General features: G+C 41.1%; 2 protein-coding genes across 2 annotated transcripts in view; one reads left to right on the top strand and one right to left on the bottom strand.

Moving 5' to 3' along the window:
* Positions 1–4,485, top strand: part of rbpjb (recombination signal binding protein for immunoglobulin kappa J region b) — a 50,812-nt gene extending 46,327 nt beyond the window's left edge. The window contains exon 11 of the mRNA XM_008287419.1: positions 148–4,485. Within this exon, the coding sequence (XP_008285641.1) occupies positions 148–472 (325 nt within the window). The 3' untranslated portion in view covers positions 473–4,485. The remainder of the gene's footprint in view (positions 1–147) is intronic.
* Positions 4,486–7,693: 3,208 nt separating this feature from the next.
* Positions 7,694–14,704, bottom strand: cckar (cholecystokinin A receptor). Its single transcript, XM_008287420.1, has 5 exons — positions 14,331–14,704; positions 13,455–13,706; positions 9,419–9,680; positions 8,865–8,992; positions 7,694–8,301 (listed from the first exon to the last, which is right to left on the bottom strand). The coding sequence occupies exons 1-5, from the start codon at positions 14,458–14,460 to the stop codon at positions 7,694–7,696; spliced, it is 1,380 nt and encodes a 459-aa protein (XP_008285642.1). The 5' UTR covers positions 14,461–14,704.
* Positions 14,705–15,491: the final 787 nt, after the last annotated feature.

Consider the following 15,491-nt stretch of genomic DNA (forward strand, 5'->3'; position numbering starts at 1 on the left):
TGCTGCAGGAGTCTGGATGTGACACCCTGATGTACAAAACAGACCAAAAGCTCCTCAGATTTAAACACAAATAACACGATTTATATTATGAGCCTAAATTCTAACAATATGTCTCGTGGTGTCTCTTTTCCATCAAACACCCTGCAGGTGTGCGGAGAGCATGCTGTGCGTGGTGCCCGACATCTCCGCCTTCCGTGAGGGCTGGCGCTGGGTGCGGCAGCCTGTCCAGGTGCCCGTCACGCTGGTAAGGAACGACGGCATCATCTACTCCACCACACTGACCTTCACCTACACGCCGGAGCCCGGCCCGAGGCCGCACTGCAGCGCCGCTGGGGCCATCCTGCGGGCCGGAAATTCCAGCCTGCTCAGCAACAGCAGCCAGGAGCCCGGCTCCGGCGTCTATGGCCCCAACAGCACCTCCAACGCAGGAGTCACATCCTCATCCTCCACCGCCGCAGCTGTGGTCTCCTAACGCACACAGGGGCCCACTCAATACAATATGCCTTGAGAGCAAATATACCATAAGGTATATAAAGACTATAGGAAATAAACAAAAACTGACTCACTCTAAAGTGCTGCGTATAAATTTTGGATACAAAGAAGCTGAAATGGAAAAATCGGTGGGACAAAGGAGCCAACGCAGGGGAAATCTGAAGGAGTGACATCACAACGTTGTCAGCCGACGGGAAATAAGCAGAAGTGCTCCTTGACGTGCCCCCTCTCCTGTGGTTACTTTAGGGACCTGCCTGTCCAGTTCTGGTGTTTGGAATGAGTGAAGTTCCTGCAGGCTCAGAGCACCAGCACCTTTCTACAGCTGTGAGAATGGAAACCACAACAACAATACATCCACTGTGTACAAAAAAAATGTCTCGAAAGGAAAGTATATTTTTGCGCCGCCCTGCTTTCCCCCCCTCCCCCGACCCCAGTCTCCCTCCACTTGTTTTATAATTATTCCTTTTGTGTGCGTGTTGTTTTGCATTAATTTGCAGAATCCTAAAGGGGCTTGGATGTATTGTTGTTGGAGGGAGCGCAAGGATGCAGAGGGACACACATAAAACGTGATGATAACATAGTTTTTATGGACCAAGGATCTTGTATAAGCTTTAGTAAAGGTACATTTTTCTCCATACCTTTTTTGTATTAAACATATAGTACACTTTTGTTACCAAATAGTTTCTATTCTTCCTCTGAGCTTGGGCTTTGTTTTCCCCCTTTGAGGTCCAAAATCCCAACCTGTATGTTATTGCGACCTTACTACAAACGCCTGCTTTTCAGTCTTTGGATTGATTCTTTTGTTTGTTTGTTTTGATACTCTTCTTTTCTGTTGGGGAAAATCTGAAGTCTGGGTTGTTTATTTACATAAGCGAAGGTTGTTTTTTTTTTTTTTTTTTCGTTTTTTTTCTTTTCTATTATTTTTAATTGGGGAATAACCTCAGAGGGCCTATTTTTTATCATTGGTTTTTATGAAGTCTTTAAAAAGAAAAGCTTTAAGCAACGCCTCTGCCTTGCCTGCAATACTCTATGTGCGCTATGTCTCCTGGAACGTATACACATCAGTACATCTCACATGGAGCCATAGCAACATTTGCAGAATACGTGAAAAAACTTAGACTTCCATGGTTACGAAAATAAGTCAGTTTGCCATTTTCAAACTAATGTAATAAGCGTAGTCATTGACTTAAAAGGATAGCCTTAGTACTGTATATTCTTACTGTATACACAGTTAAACCCGTCACATATCTAATATCCTCTATCTGTCGCTCCATCGGTCACTGCTAACGTATCAAACTATGTAGTGTCTCAAAACTGCACCTAGCAAGGTGTCTTCCAGTGTGTGCTGTGGTTCTGGTGGCATTTATCTCCAGTGGTTTTCCAAAAAGATGGACACTTTTCAATTTGATGTGGCCTTACTGAAAACTTCAATTACAAAAAACAACAAAAAAAAATCCACCTTTTTCTTATCTGCTGTTTACTCACCTTGGAAGAACCTGTGCATAGCACAAAGCAAGCTGATGCCTCGCTTCTTATCACAGGAGCTCTGCTGTTTTGAGCTCATTGCTGCGGCTCTGGAACCACCTTTTCATGCAAAGCAGCCTTCCAGAAGGATCTCTCAGCCTTCATTCTTGGTGTACAAGTACAATAACCCAGTTGTTTTACTCTCATGCGGTGCCCGGCACCTTCTCACTTTTGGTACAATGTCTCACGAGCGGTTTAAGCTCTTTTCAGCCTTCTTTTCCTCTTCTTCCTTTTTTTTTTTAATTGTCCTGTGGTTTACTGTGTGTACATTGTGAACTCACTGTCCGAGTAGTTGCACTCATACATGTTTCATGGCGACCGTGTCTCCTGTAGGAGTATAAAGGCCTTCTAAATGTCTATTATTGAATATGTGCATTTCCAAACATAACAGCAATATTGTACAGGTCATTTCATGATTTTTGTCCGCCTGAGCACTAGTTCACCAGCCAGCAAATGTGTGTGTGCGTGTGTGTACGTATGTGTGTATGACTTTCATATATAGTCGCTGTAATGGAATAATGAGTCAGACTCGCTCCATTTTAAAGAGTGTTCCAACTCCTCTCCAAGAAAAACAAAACAGCTTTCATTGGGTTTTTCTGTCTTCCACCAGAATCCAAATGTCTGATAATTGTGGAGAAACATTCAAAGGCAATACCTGTGATCTTAATATTACAGTACAACTGTATACACTTCCGGGAAGAACAATGATACTGTAACTTGAATGTCTGCTTAATGAAGTATTTCATCATTTTCTAACACACAGACCCTTGAAATAGGAACAAAAAAGGATTCGCTTGCAACCCCTTTGGTGTAAAAAAGAAAATTATTAAGTTATGCTCCCATTTCGCCATTCTTGCCCAACTGTTTGTCATTAATGTTAAATGTTTTATATTGTAATATTGATATTTTTTAAATTATTGGTACAAAGTTTCCCCTTGTCTTATGTCAACAAAAAAAAAAGAAAAGTGCATTATTGCCCGTGCTGCCTGGGTTGGCCTGGGAGTTTTTTTTTGTTTTGTTTTGTTTTATTTTTTAAAAAAAGGCCACTTCCTGTCTGCCCTGGAATCGTGGAGGAGTTGAAGGTGCTGCAGCAGCAGTGTAGCATCAAAAACCGAATATTCTTCAACTCTTGTGACGAGCTGCAGGTCAACCTGAACCCTTTACTCTGCAGGATGGAGGTCACGAAATCTTAACTGTAGATTTTTAACTTGAGTGTTTTTTCTATATGTCTTCTAGCTCTAAATTCAGCGACTTTTTAACATAGCTTCTGCATTAGCATCACCCACCCCTCCTTCGCCGCCCCTCAAGCTTTGGATATTTTTGGGTTTCTGTTTACATGTCGAGTCGCCTCTTTAGGCTAACCACCCATGGCTCCTCTTCTTCTCTTCCTGCGAGTCTGAACAGAGCAGCTTTGTCACATTCGCTCAAACTAATAAAAGGGGTGATGCATGCGTTTAGAAAATGTGTCGCCTTGACAATCCGAGCTGGTTTACAGTTTATTTTTCTCTTAAAGCATCTGGAGTTTTAAGGGATAGGGAGGATACACGATAACTTGATAACACCTCACTCATAAAAGGGGATGAAATGTCATAAAGGGGTTTAAAAAAGCAAAATGTTACATGCCTTCTCAAAATGCACGCTGTATTAACCTGGCGACAAAGCTTTCAGAGAGAGAGAGAAAAAAAAAACACCATCTCATTTTAATGCTTTGACAAAATATCTTAACTGCTTTTTTTTTTTTTTCTCCGTGTGTCTGGTCATGTTTGTTTTACACCTCCAAAAGCAGCTGTTCTTGTGTTTGTTTGTTTTTATAATGAGCTCTGAACAATGTATGTATCCTCTAATATGCCAAATGTCTTTTATAATGTAGTTTTCATGCACTGCTAAACAAAACAGGGCAGAGTGAGAGGCAGCTTTAAACAAATAAAAAAAAAAAAGGAGTGTGGAGCCCTTCTCTGTCGCACTCAGCCTTACTTCTCCTTAAGACTATTTGGCTGTTTGCACTACAGAGCGCTAACCTTTCTATTTCTCTCACACATTTCATCCTCACTCATGTTTTTTGTATGTACATTTGGAGTTTTCTCACCTCTTCCCGCCTTCCTTTTTTTTTTTTTTTTTTTAACATGCAGCCTGTTATGCTTAGCTTTGCAGTTTTTTTTTTTGTCATTTCCCCTCTCCTCCTCCTCCTCCTCCTCTTCTTCTTCTTCGTCATGTCCTTCCACTATCTTTCACTTCTCTCACTGTATCTGTGTATTATTCTAGTAAATGGTAAGCAGAGGTGTCATTGTGGTAGTATACTCAGTGCTCAAAGGGTTGCTGATGGTAGAAACCTGTGCCGTTTGTAACATTTAGCAATAACGTCAAAACAAAGGGGACGGTTTTTTTGATAACATTAGTTTGTTTTTGTACATATTGCAGCTCCAGATCATGCTCAAATCTGTATGTCATTAAAAGAAGAAAAAAAAAAAACGAGAAAAAAAAAACTTGCAATATTGGCATAAAAATGAGAAATAAAAAAAAAAAAAGTGATATAAAATCTCAGTTTGTGTATGTTTTTAATCGTCACCTGAAGCTCAAGCAAGTATGTTTTTACACTTTTACTCCAAATAATTAAGCTAAAAGAGGTTCTATGTAAAGATTTAACCCAGCCATGTTTTTTTTTTTTTATCTTTTTCTCCCCTCCAGTGACAGTTAAACGTTTCCCAGCAGCTGCAGTGTGAAGGCGGGTTGGGGCTTTGGGGGCATCCACCAAGCCCAAATGGAGCTCTTATCCCTGGGAAGAAGTCCCAGCAGATTCCCTCAGTTCTTTACATCCACTGAAAGCTGTTAAAAGCTCCGAGCTCCCCTGCCCCCGGGTCTGCACACTGGGCAATCAAGGTCAGCCATTAGTTGATTCGCTGTAGATTCGTACATTACAAACCAGTTAAATCACTGGGATTATGTTTATACATTCAATTATGTGCCCAAAAACCGAGCACACTGTCATGCAACAGAACAAAACACTTGAAAACATTTTCCATCGAGTTAAAAGTAAGAATTTACACAACATACTGATACATTGACACAAAATAAGTTGCTACATCGATGCTGCTATATTTGACAGGACGAATCCGTGGAAATCAGGTGTGTAATGCCAGGAATTCACTCTTTGAAGAGGAGCTGCAGGTGTTTAGAGTCCCACATATTGATAAGGCCTCTCCAGTTCCCATTGTACACACAGTACAACCCCCTTAGGTAACCACACACACACACACATACACACACACACACACACACACACACACACACACAGTGGGTCAAGGACGTGAGCAGAACTATTTGTGCAGTGGGGGAATTTGTTTTGAAGCTACTGAGTAGGTTTACACTGCAGCGTACCAGGCAGTCGCTGCTGAAGGTGACAAATAATAGCCTGTTTACAAATGTGAGATTATTTCTGGTACATAGGGGATGCTAGCGGCTACGTGTTTAAAAATCACAAATGGTCAGTGTTGCTACTGCTTTTGGATGTATTGAAAAGACGGATGTAGCTTTTGGGTCTGAAAATGAAAAAACAACACCACTTTAAAGCTGTACACCTACATTCATTCTCCTAGTCTGCAGGAGGCGACTCCTCTTTTGCAATAGAAGTCTGATTGAATAGAAGTCTATGAGAACATGACTCAACTTCTCTCTTGAGTTGCTACCTCAGTCAACATTTTCCTGATGAGGGGTGCCCAATCCTGGTCCTCGAGAGCCCCTATCCAGCATGTTTTAGATGTTTCCCTCTTCCAACACACCTGATTCACATGATCAGGATCGTTATCAGGCTTCTGCAGAGCTTGATGATGAGCTGATCATTTGAATCAGGTGTGTTGGAAGAGGGAAACATCTAAAACATGCAGGATTGCGGCCCGCGAGGACCAGGATTGCACACCCCTGGTTTAGAGTCTCAAACACTAGTTTCAAGAATCCTTCAACACAGCATGATGCTCATTTAGTAAATAATGGTCTTATTTCAGATAAAATAGACAATGAAGGAAGTTCGTGTCAGGTTTGAAAAAAATGGAGACGCCCAAATTCCAAACTTGAGGCTTTAAAGTGGGAGTCTACCAACCAATGGGTGAGCTCATAGTCCACCTCTTATATACAGTGTATGTTTTTCTTGACTTTCAGTTTGCCATATTTTGCAAGTATTTCTGAATAGGAAGTCAAATGTTTGAGTTGTATAATCCATCACATTGAATGTAAACAAATAGTCTGACATGTTGGGAGGGAAAAGGGCTTGCTCGACTGTTAACATAGCTTCTGAAGGTAGTCAGGAGGCGGTTAGTTTAGCATTTAATAATAGCATTTGTACACAAACAGATATAACTTTTTATATTTCTGGGTGAGTACAGACTAAACATGATCAGCTGGGGGCGACTCCTCTGGCTGCAAAAAGAAGTCCGATTGGATACAAGTCTAGGAAGAAATGCCTCTACCTCTACTTGATAAGTTACCTCAGTATATATTTTTCAAATAAGTTTATCATCCCAATCACTAGCGTCAAGTTTCCTTCAGTACACCATGATGTTCATTCGTAAATTACAGTCGTCTTTAGAGGAAAATAGACAATAAAGCAGGGTTTAAGATGAGCCTCAGGTTTGTGATCAGTTTACTCCTCATTCACTCTTTGCAGTTTCAAGAAACCAAGATGGTGACAAATTCAAGATGTCAAAACAGCAGTTCACAAACCCATCTGTGGCTTCGTTGATCTTTTATATAAAGTCTATTAAAAAATCTTGGTCAAACTACTTTAAGTCTGCCCTACTGTTCAGAGTCAGTGCTTTAAACTGTATTATCAACAATATGATGGATTATACAAGTCAAGAAAGCACAAGAAGCCTCATAGCACATTTTTCTACCTTTCAGAAATGACTGGTGAGACAAAGTAAGTTTGTTGAGTCTATTTTGTAGATGTTCAAGAAACTTTGACAAAATCACACTTTTCTACTGAAACAACTGAGACAGAAGTTGTTTAAATTTTTGTGTTTTTTTTCCAGCTACTAAAGTCACATTGACCTTAAAGTTATTTCTTTGCCCTTGGCTGGACAAACAAGTCAGTCACGTCTGCAGATTAGCCAGCAACAAGACTTTGAACTGAGATTATTTAAAACACTGGGTGGGACAGACGTCTCTGTTTTCATGAGCGGTAAGTCAGAAGATGCTTGTCCTTTGTGTCGTTTTAACCTTTTAGCGCTGATTGTTAACTTGGAAATCAGTGGTTTCTCAAAGACTTTTTGGTTGCTGTACAGCTACATATGTAGTATGACATGTTTAGATATGGAAAATGGGATATTAATTGTTTCTTAAGTAGAATACTACTTTAAAAATTACATATATAGCATTTTATGTCTGACTTCTGACTCCTGGAGCCGTATATGATCAGGTATCATTCAGCCAATTTGGACACAGCAAGCTTTAAGGAAACATCTGGCCGTGTTGATGCGCTGTTAGAGCAGTGAGAGTACACCAGTTCTGCTCCACAGACAGTATGTTGTACCCATGTCATGTCACACTTGAGCTAAAGCAACATAGCTGCTCATAAACTAGTCCTATAAGCACTGTGAGGGCTCTACGTTAAGATAACACACCACAGATTCCCTTCAGATGTTTGCACTCAGGCCAGTACTTTCACACACAGACATATCAGTCCAGTTTAAGTCAACTCACTCCAGGCTGATGCACGGATGCCGGTGTAAGTGAAGTGTGTGCTGGCTGCACTTGGCGGGGTATGACCATTCTGCTCAGGGATCTTTGGCCCTGATCTCGATCTGCACACTTCCCCTTTAGTCATTCTGCTTCCAGATGACCTCCCCAGACCGCTGCTCCCTCCGCCGCTCCTCCTGAAGCAGCTGCAGCAGGTGAAGGTGGCCAGCATGCCCTGGCGAAAGCGCTTGTTCATGAAGCAGTAAATGATGGGGTTGACGCAGGCCGAGGTGTAGGACAACAGGTGGATGAAGGAGATGGGAGCACCGGTCAGACGGTAGGCCGAGCGCCGATCGAAAGCCTGCCACGCGTTGACCACGAAGACGGGGGTCCAGCACAGGAAAAAGAGAAAAACTATGACCAGGAGCATGCGGATCACACGCTTCTTGGCCATCAGGTTGGACGTTGAGCTGCTGCTGCACACACGCCCCATCATGGGCTTGCTGCTGGAGTTGGGAAAGTTGCCAGCATTGACTGTTATGCTCTTCTTTTTAGACGGCTGCAAGTAGCAGCCATCGCTGTCACCTGGCTTGATGCTGCCAGTGCTGGCTTGTCTGTCTGTCAGGGAAGAGAACATGAAAAGACTGCAGTGTAAGAGTGCAAATGCAACATCAAAGCCTGCACGAGTTTAAAAGTTGGGGCCACGTCTGTCGCTTAGGACCCAGGAATGGTAGGCATCTCAAAGGGATTTTATTAGATTTAACTTATCAGGATGTCTGGATGAGTCTGATGAATGTGAATGAATCCTTTTAACAAGTGCTGTGTAACCGAGGCTGAGTGGTTTGTTCCTACTTGTCCAAACACTATTAAAAACGCACCAGTAAGTCACAGCATTGGGTTCGGTGAATTTTGTTATTTCAATACGACTACCACAGACACTTCAGTTTATTACAAGCTGGAAATCCTTGCTGTGGCATCAAATATGTTTTAACCCACAGCTGAAAATAGTCCCAAAGAAAAGCACTTTTTAATTTCTGTTTTTGTAACGTATGTTAAAAACGACAGTTTCTGATGCACTTCTAGAGCAGGAAGTCCTGAGAGATAAAAATCACTGATTTTTTTTTATTACTTTTAAAATTAAAATGTAGCTTTTGTTCACTTTCTGTGTCTAATTTTCTTACCTCTGCTTGATTTCCTGTTGGACAGCTCAAACCTGATGCCCCGGTAGAGCTCCAAGGAGATCAGCCCATAGGCTGTCATCATGACGATCCCAGGGATCAGGAAGAGCAGCAGCAACAGAGACACATACCTGCAAGGGACAGCATTTGTACTTTCATTGTATCTCATTTAAATTAACACCACAGCCAAATTGCTGCGTGAATATTACAAACCTCGACCTTTAATGTATATTTCAATAGTTTATTTTGTGGTGTTTTCCTTCTTTAATGACATTAAATTTTATTCTAGCACTGTACCTTTGAACCTGTGTGTAGAAGCAGTTGGTTAGTGCTGTTTTTAAACTAAAAATTGTATGCTTTCTATCTCTGTCTTTCCAGATTTTCCCCAAGAGGTCGTCTCTCACCAGCAGCTCCAGGCTGAAAAAATCAATAAAGCGGCCTCTGAAACTGGCAGTGGGCTAGTTTTTTTGCGATCCTGTCTCAGCATGCGAGTGTGAAGACACCTCGGCGGCATCGTTAAGGTATGACTCTCCCTGATGGATTCATTTTCAGCTCACCAGGACTGCTGGATGGTGTCGTTGGGCCACACCAGCCGACACATGTGGCCGGTGCTGTTGTTGAGGCGGGTGAAAGGCTTGAGGGTGCTAGAAATGGGGTAGGGCAGCATCAGTAGGAAGGAAGCCACCCAAGTTGCAGTGATGACCTTAGCGGCGTGGGATTTAGTCTGCCACGCCCTGGAGGTCAGCGGGTTGCAAATGGCACTGTAGCGCTCCAGGGAGATGGCCACCAAGTTGAAGGTGGAGACGCTTACAGAGACCCCTGCACAAAGCAGAAAATCAAAAAAAGAAGAATGTTTCTCAATGTAAATGCTAAAACTCATTAAACACTAATGCTAAATACTGCAAAACAGGTAATGGGAAACATTAGAATCATACTGGGATATATAACATGAATGACATGTTTGTATTTGTACAGAAAGTGTCGAAGCATTTTTTTCCTTCAGAGGAGCAGTCTGCTGTCTTGCTGGGAGTTATAGTGCATTCATGTGGTGTCATAATAATCGAAAAACATAATTCTCAGCTGAGGAAATTCCTGTGAAAGCTCCCTCAAGTCTGAAGAACAACCAGGAGAGTCAGCGAAGATTTTGGTACATGACTTGTCAAACTGTTGATGTTGCATTCACAGACATATGCTGCACAAAAGTAAATTTTTGGTTGAAATTAAGAGACTTCTAAATAGTGGTGCCAAATTTATTTATTGTGCCTTCTGTTATTTCTAATATGTCATTAAGCTGTAACCATGCTGTCCATTCTTCAGTTAGAAAAGTTATTGATGAGCAGTAACTCTGACAACAACTCAGGTACAGCAGTAGTTTTTAGTGAGTGTGTTTTTTAGGTTTATTTTATACGAAACTATCGGAGGATGAGTCCATGTTAAAAATGTATGTGACAGAGTACTTGCTGAGAGTTCTAAATGTATTCACGTGATGTTGTAAAAACGAGTTCCCGACAGGAAAAATGAACATGAACGCCCCCTCAAGTTAAATTCAGGTTGAACTGGAGGATCAGATCATGTCTTCAAAGTAAATCTGAAGCTATAGCCAGAAGAGGATTAGCTTAGCTTCACATGAAGAGAAGAAACAGGAGAAAAGAGCTGGCATGTCCACAGGTAAAAAAAAACACGTCTGAAGTTTTGTAATTAACATTTTACATCACATTTGTTCAATACCTTCAAAAGCCAAACTGTGAAAATGAGCCATTGTGGTTTTATGTGCGATTAAGCTAAGCTAACCAGCTGCCTCATAGTTACTGTGCCTAAATAAGAATAGCACCACCTTGCTATTGCATTTCTGCCATTTTGGAACACTTAGATAAAAAGACTGATACCTATATTGGAAAAAATTAGCTCCACCATCTTGTGTAAAACCAGTTTTGTAGTTATTAACTTACCTTAACTTGTGCCTCACTATCATTCTGCTCTAGGGGAGAAAAAAAGCCTCCATCTTGGGTAAAACTAAGCTAAAGGTGGGATTTTTGGAATTGTTTGGTAATATATTTGCAGACAGGGAGGCAAGCACTGTTAAAATGTGTAATTCACCAAAAAATAAAATGAAAACTAGCAGGACTGCATGATTTTAATCCTTGGTAGCTGGCTTTGTTTTCCACTGTGAAGGCGATTTAGACAACATTAGCAAGCAGATAGCAGAAGGAGAGGACAGAGCTAGCCAAAATTAGCAGCCACTGGTGAGTCAGACTTAGCGTACATTAACTTAAGATAACCTATATTTAATTAAAAATGAACAGCTTTAGTGGTAGCTTTAGCTTTAGTAGAGCTTTAATGGTGCTAGTAGCTTTTTTTTTTTGACTATTTCGACAAAGCCTTGCTTGGTTTTTCTTCATGCTAAGCTAACTGCTCCTGTGCTGTAGCTCCATATGGAATGGAAAGACACCTGACTGGTATTATTCTTCTTTTATTCACCATTAATCTTTGGATTTTTTTTCCTCTCCTGTGTGCTTTGAAGCTCCCCGAATGCTTAACATCAACACGACCTGTCGCTGTGTTTACTGTAATGTTTGTGATGCTGTTGGCACATTAATGTTTTGTCACATTAACTTTAACTGCTGAGCAGCAACAGAGCACATCCTGCATGGTCTGTCAGCGTTCACACACTCCGTCACAATAACACGAATCAGATCTATAAATACATTCAAAATATTGTTTTGTGCAATTTGAGAGCGACGACACATAAACAGATAAACAGGAGGACAAATGAAGCAATAATCTTGGAAGACAGCGCTCTGATCTCAGTGAGCATCTAAATGGAACAACAGGAAGAAAGGAGAAAAATGAAAATCGCATTTCCTAGCGGACCCGTAATTGGATGAAAATGACATATTAGTATTGGATGCAGCATCTGCAATGACTGCACCTTATTACTAAGCTCCCAGTAGAGGCTTTCTGAGAGGTACAAGAAGAAACATGGGGAATTTGTCAGAATCACAAGCAAATTAAAGCCACGGAGGAGCTGATTCACATCCTTGATTGCATTGACTCATCTCCTTCGAAGCTGTCTGGATGAAAGATTCCAAATGCCTAAATTAATATAAATGAAACAATGCAATAAAGTCTGTGCAGTTTGTAATATGCCTTAATAAAGTGGAAGACAAGTACAACAAGTACTTATGTTGCATTTAGCCTCAAGAAACTTCACAAACTGTTGTATTTGATATACTTTTCTGTAAACTGTGGTTTCTGCAGGTGACTGTGAAGTAATTTGGAGATCCTTTAAAAGGGAACTGGTAGAAAAGATGGTAAGTAAATCACGTTTTTCCTAAACTTTCCAACAACACAAATTCATTTATTCTTCCAGTTCTATTTTCAATTGATTTACCTCAATTGATTTAAAGTCTACTTTAGTCTCAGATGTGTGATTCAGCTGAATAAGGTTGTTTTCAGGTACAGTAGAATAAAGATCCCCTCAAAACACATTTTAAGGTACAGTATAAAAAAATGCTCAGCGGCAATTTGTGCGGTTTATCTTCTCCTTCATCATCATTTAAAAATCACAAGTTTAATTATGCCTGCCTTTTCCACTCATATCCTAAAAGTCAGGTTTATTGGACGTGATAATGAGCGCACATTAAGAGCGGTGTAATCACAAGTCAGTCATGCGCTACACACTTGCGTCGTCTCGTCTCGAAGGGCTCGGTGAAGTTGACAGACACTTTAAAGGGCAGGATCAGTTTGTCAGACACGTCCTCCCACCCAGCGTCATGTGGCAAATTGTGTGTTGTACCGTGCTGTCTGACAGATAAATGGTGAAATGCCAGCATCCGACGTATGTCATCTGTGACGTTGTGCCATTTGAATAAAGCTGCATTTTACGGTGGCCTTTGTAGTCGCTGGTCAGAGGAACGTCTGTGGTCACGCTGTCTGATCTTCACCCTCCTAGATGAAGAACTTGTGTGAACTTGAACAGAACTTTTTGTGCACATTTGGCTGAAATGAACTCTGTCAGATTTTGACATTTTTCTGTCAGTAAGAGAAGAGAACTGATTTTTGTTTTTTTGTTCAGTGTAGGTTGAGAAGTTTTGCAGCAAATAAGCCTCCAGGTAAATGCACATTCTCACAACATGTTTTCATTTGGACGGGACTGTTTTAGCTCAAGCTCATTAAACCAACAGGAGGATTTGAACATGCAGGGAAATGAACCTTGGGCAGGGCATGGACTCAGATGTCTCCGATTTGTAATGCAATTACCCACAGAGTATTAAAAAATGTATTCATAACTCAATGTAGACATGGAGAGTTGAATCATTTTGGGGAAAGTATTAGGAGGAAACGGAAATGGGTAAATCTGTGTGCAACTTTGGCACATTTCAACTCCTGCTGCTGCTGTCTGGTGTGTTCTAATATCAGATTTCTGACTCACAACCTGAATTCAAGGTGTTTCCATGTAATATTTAATAACCTGTAATGTGAGGTGATGTGAAATTTAAGAAGAAGTCATCACTCTTAAGAGCTGTAACAGTCCTAAAAGTGTATCATTTACAGATCTGAGCTTATTCGTAACCATCTCATACATCCACTTACCCATGAAGTACATGACCAGCTTGCATATGCCGGTGCCGAAGATGAAGTCCCTCATGAGGTTGGGGATGAGGGTAAAGGGGATGCAGACCAGGGACACCATCAGGTCGCTGACAGCCAGAGACAGCAGGAACAGGTTGGTGACGGTTCTCATGCGTCGGTTTCTCACCAGGACGGCGATGATGAGGCTGTTGCCAAGGACGCTGAGGAGGAAGATGAGGCTGTAGAGGACGATCCGTACAGTCTGGTTGATGTCTGAGAGAATGAAAAACAGGGATACATACAAGTGAATGCCATTCTTAAAACTGGAACTGATTTTGAGTTCATCTCCACCTTCTTTCCTGCTATCTCACAAAATGTTTCTATATATTTTTTAATTCATTTACATCCTATCATCAACAATCTCTCCAGTATTCATACTATAGTCGCTCCTATGCTGCAAATTGTTGCTCAGTCTGTGCGTTTTTAACTCTTGCAGCCAGAAGACTGACTGGATGTTCCTCTGCTGCTGTATCCTTTTTTGGTTTAATGGCCAAAAATGCACCAAACTCCTGACAGTGCTCTTTTTTTGTGACTGTAAAGTTTATATTAGCAGTTCTGTTCACTTCACACATGCAGAACTAGTTTACAGAGACAACATTATGTCTCACTAGTAACAAACAGCAGTCTATTAGCTTCATGGAGGAGCTGAGCCATATGCGTAATGCGCACTGACGCAAGGAAAATGCCCAGAGCAGCCGCTCGAGTGGCACAAGCTGGAGTCCGACAATATATTTGGACTAAACTTAAAATCAGATTTTTAAACACAATTGTCTACTTTTGGGCAAGATGTTCCATCATATATAACTGTAAAGTAAAAAGCAATGAAATTCACTGTACCTTTAGGTTCGGGTGTGTTCGGGTCCGGTTCGTTCTCGCACTCCGAAATATTCTTGATGCCAAAATTGCACAAAATCTTGTTCAGATCAGTTGAATTTATGAGAATGTCATGTATTGTAAACGTCTCCATTTCGCTTTCTCTCCTGTAGCCTCAAGTGAAATCAGTCAAATGAACAGCAACCGTCATGCTCATTTAAGGAAAATAAAAATGCTCCAAAGGATGAGATTTGGCAGAATTTTAAATGTCCATAGATGATTTTAAAAAGAAGCGATGGAAAACTAGAGTAGTGTTCTCTGCAAGTTGCCGTGCGCTCTCGGTGCGGCGCGCTGCGCTCCTCTGGAGCTCAGCGTCTCCAGCTACTGACAGCATGTGGAAGGGTCGCATACTTGAGAGCTCAGCCCGCCTTTAGGACCCCCCTCCCTTATTGTTTTTTCTTCTAAGTCACAAAATGGTAAATCATGCCAGTAACAGAGAGAGATGCTGAAGGGTTTGAATATTTACTGATGTCACAAAAACTCTTATTTCTCGGATCACTTACAGGATTTGGAAGATTAAAGCTAGAAATTCAAAAAAACATTCATGACTGATGTAAAACCAGCAGAGTTTCAGATGCACCTACTGTTGACTACGTTCTTATGGCTCTTTCATCCATGATATTGCCGACTGTGGCATTTCATGTGGACATGTCAGCAGCAATATGGGAGCTCACTGACTCGAGCTGTAATTGTTCTGATGGGTGGGGAGACAGCCTGTCATTATCTCCCAAACAACGCCAGCTTCCATATTTTGGACTCAGTCACATGTTGAGAACAGCTCCGAATGTTGTCTCACCCACTGAAAGAGCCAAGTAATAATTATCACCTTGAATATTTTTTGCTGAACTCCTTTTAAAATATATATATAAAAACAAAGCCTGTGGGGAATAAAAGTGCTCACATGTGGGAGAAGCAGTTGGTGATATTTTCAGCCCTGATGTAACCTGCTATTATTTAAGGCTGATCAAACACAGGAGCTCTTTGGCCTTTTATGACAAAAATAAATTCACTTCACAGTGAAACATTACAAAATAAAACAGACCCCATTTAGTTCAGTTAAAGGAGACCTATTACTGTACAAAACACTAATTGGAAACTACAGACAAATAATACACAGGTTACAAC

Source organism: Stegastes partitus, unplaced genomic scaffold, assembly GCF_000690725.1.
Source record: "Stegastes partitus isolate 25-593 unplaced genomic scaffold, Stegastes_partitus-1.0.2 Scaffold499, whole genome shotgun sequence".
In the NCBI taxonomy this organism is placed as follows: Eukaryota; Metazoa; Chordata; class Actinopteri; family Pomacentridae; genus Stegastes; species Stegastes partitus.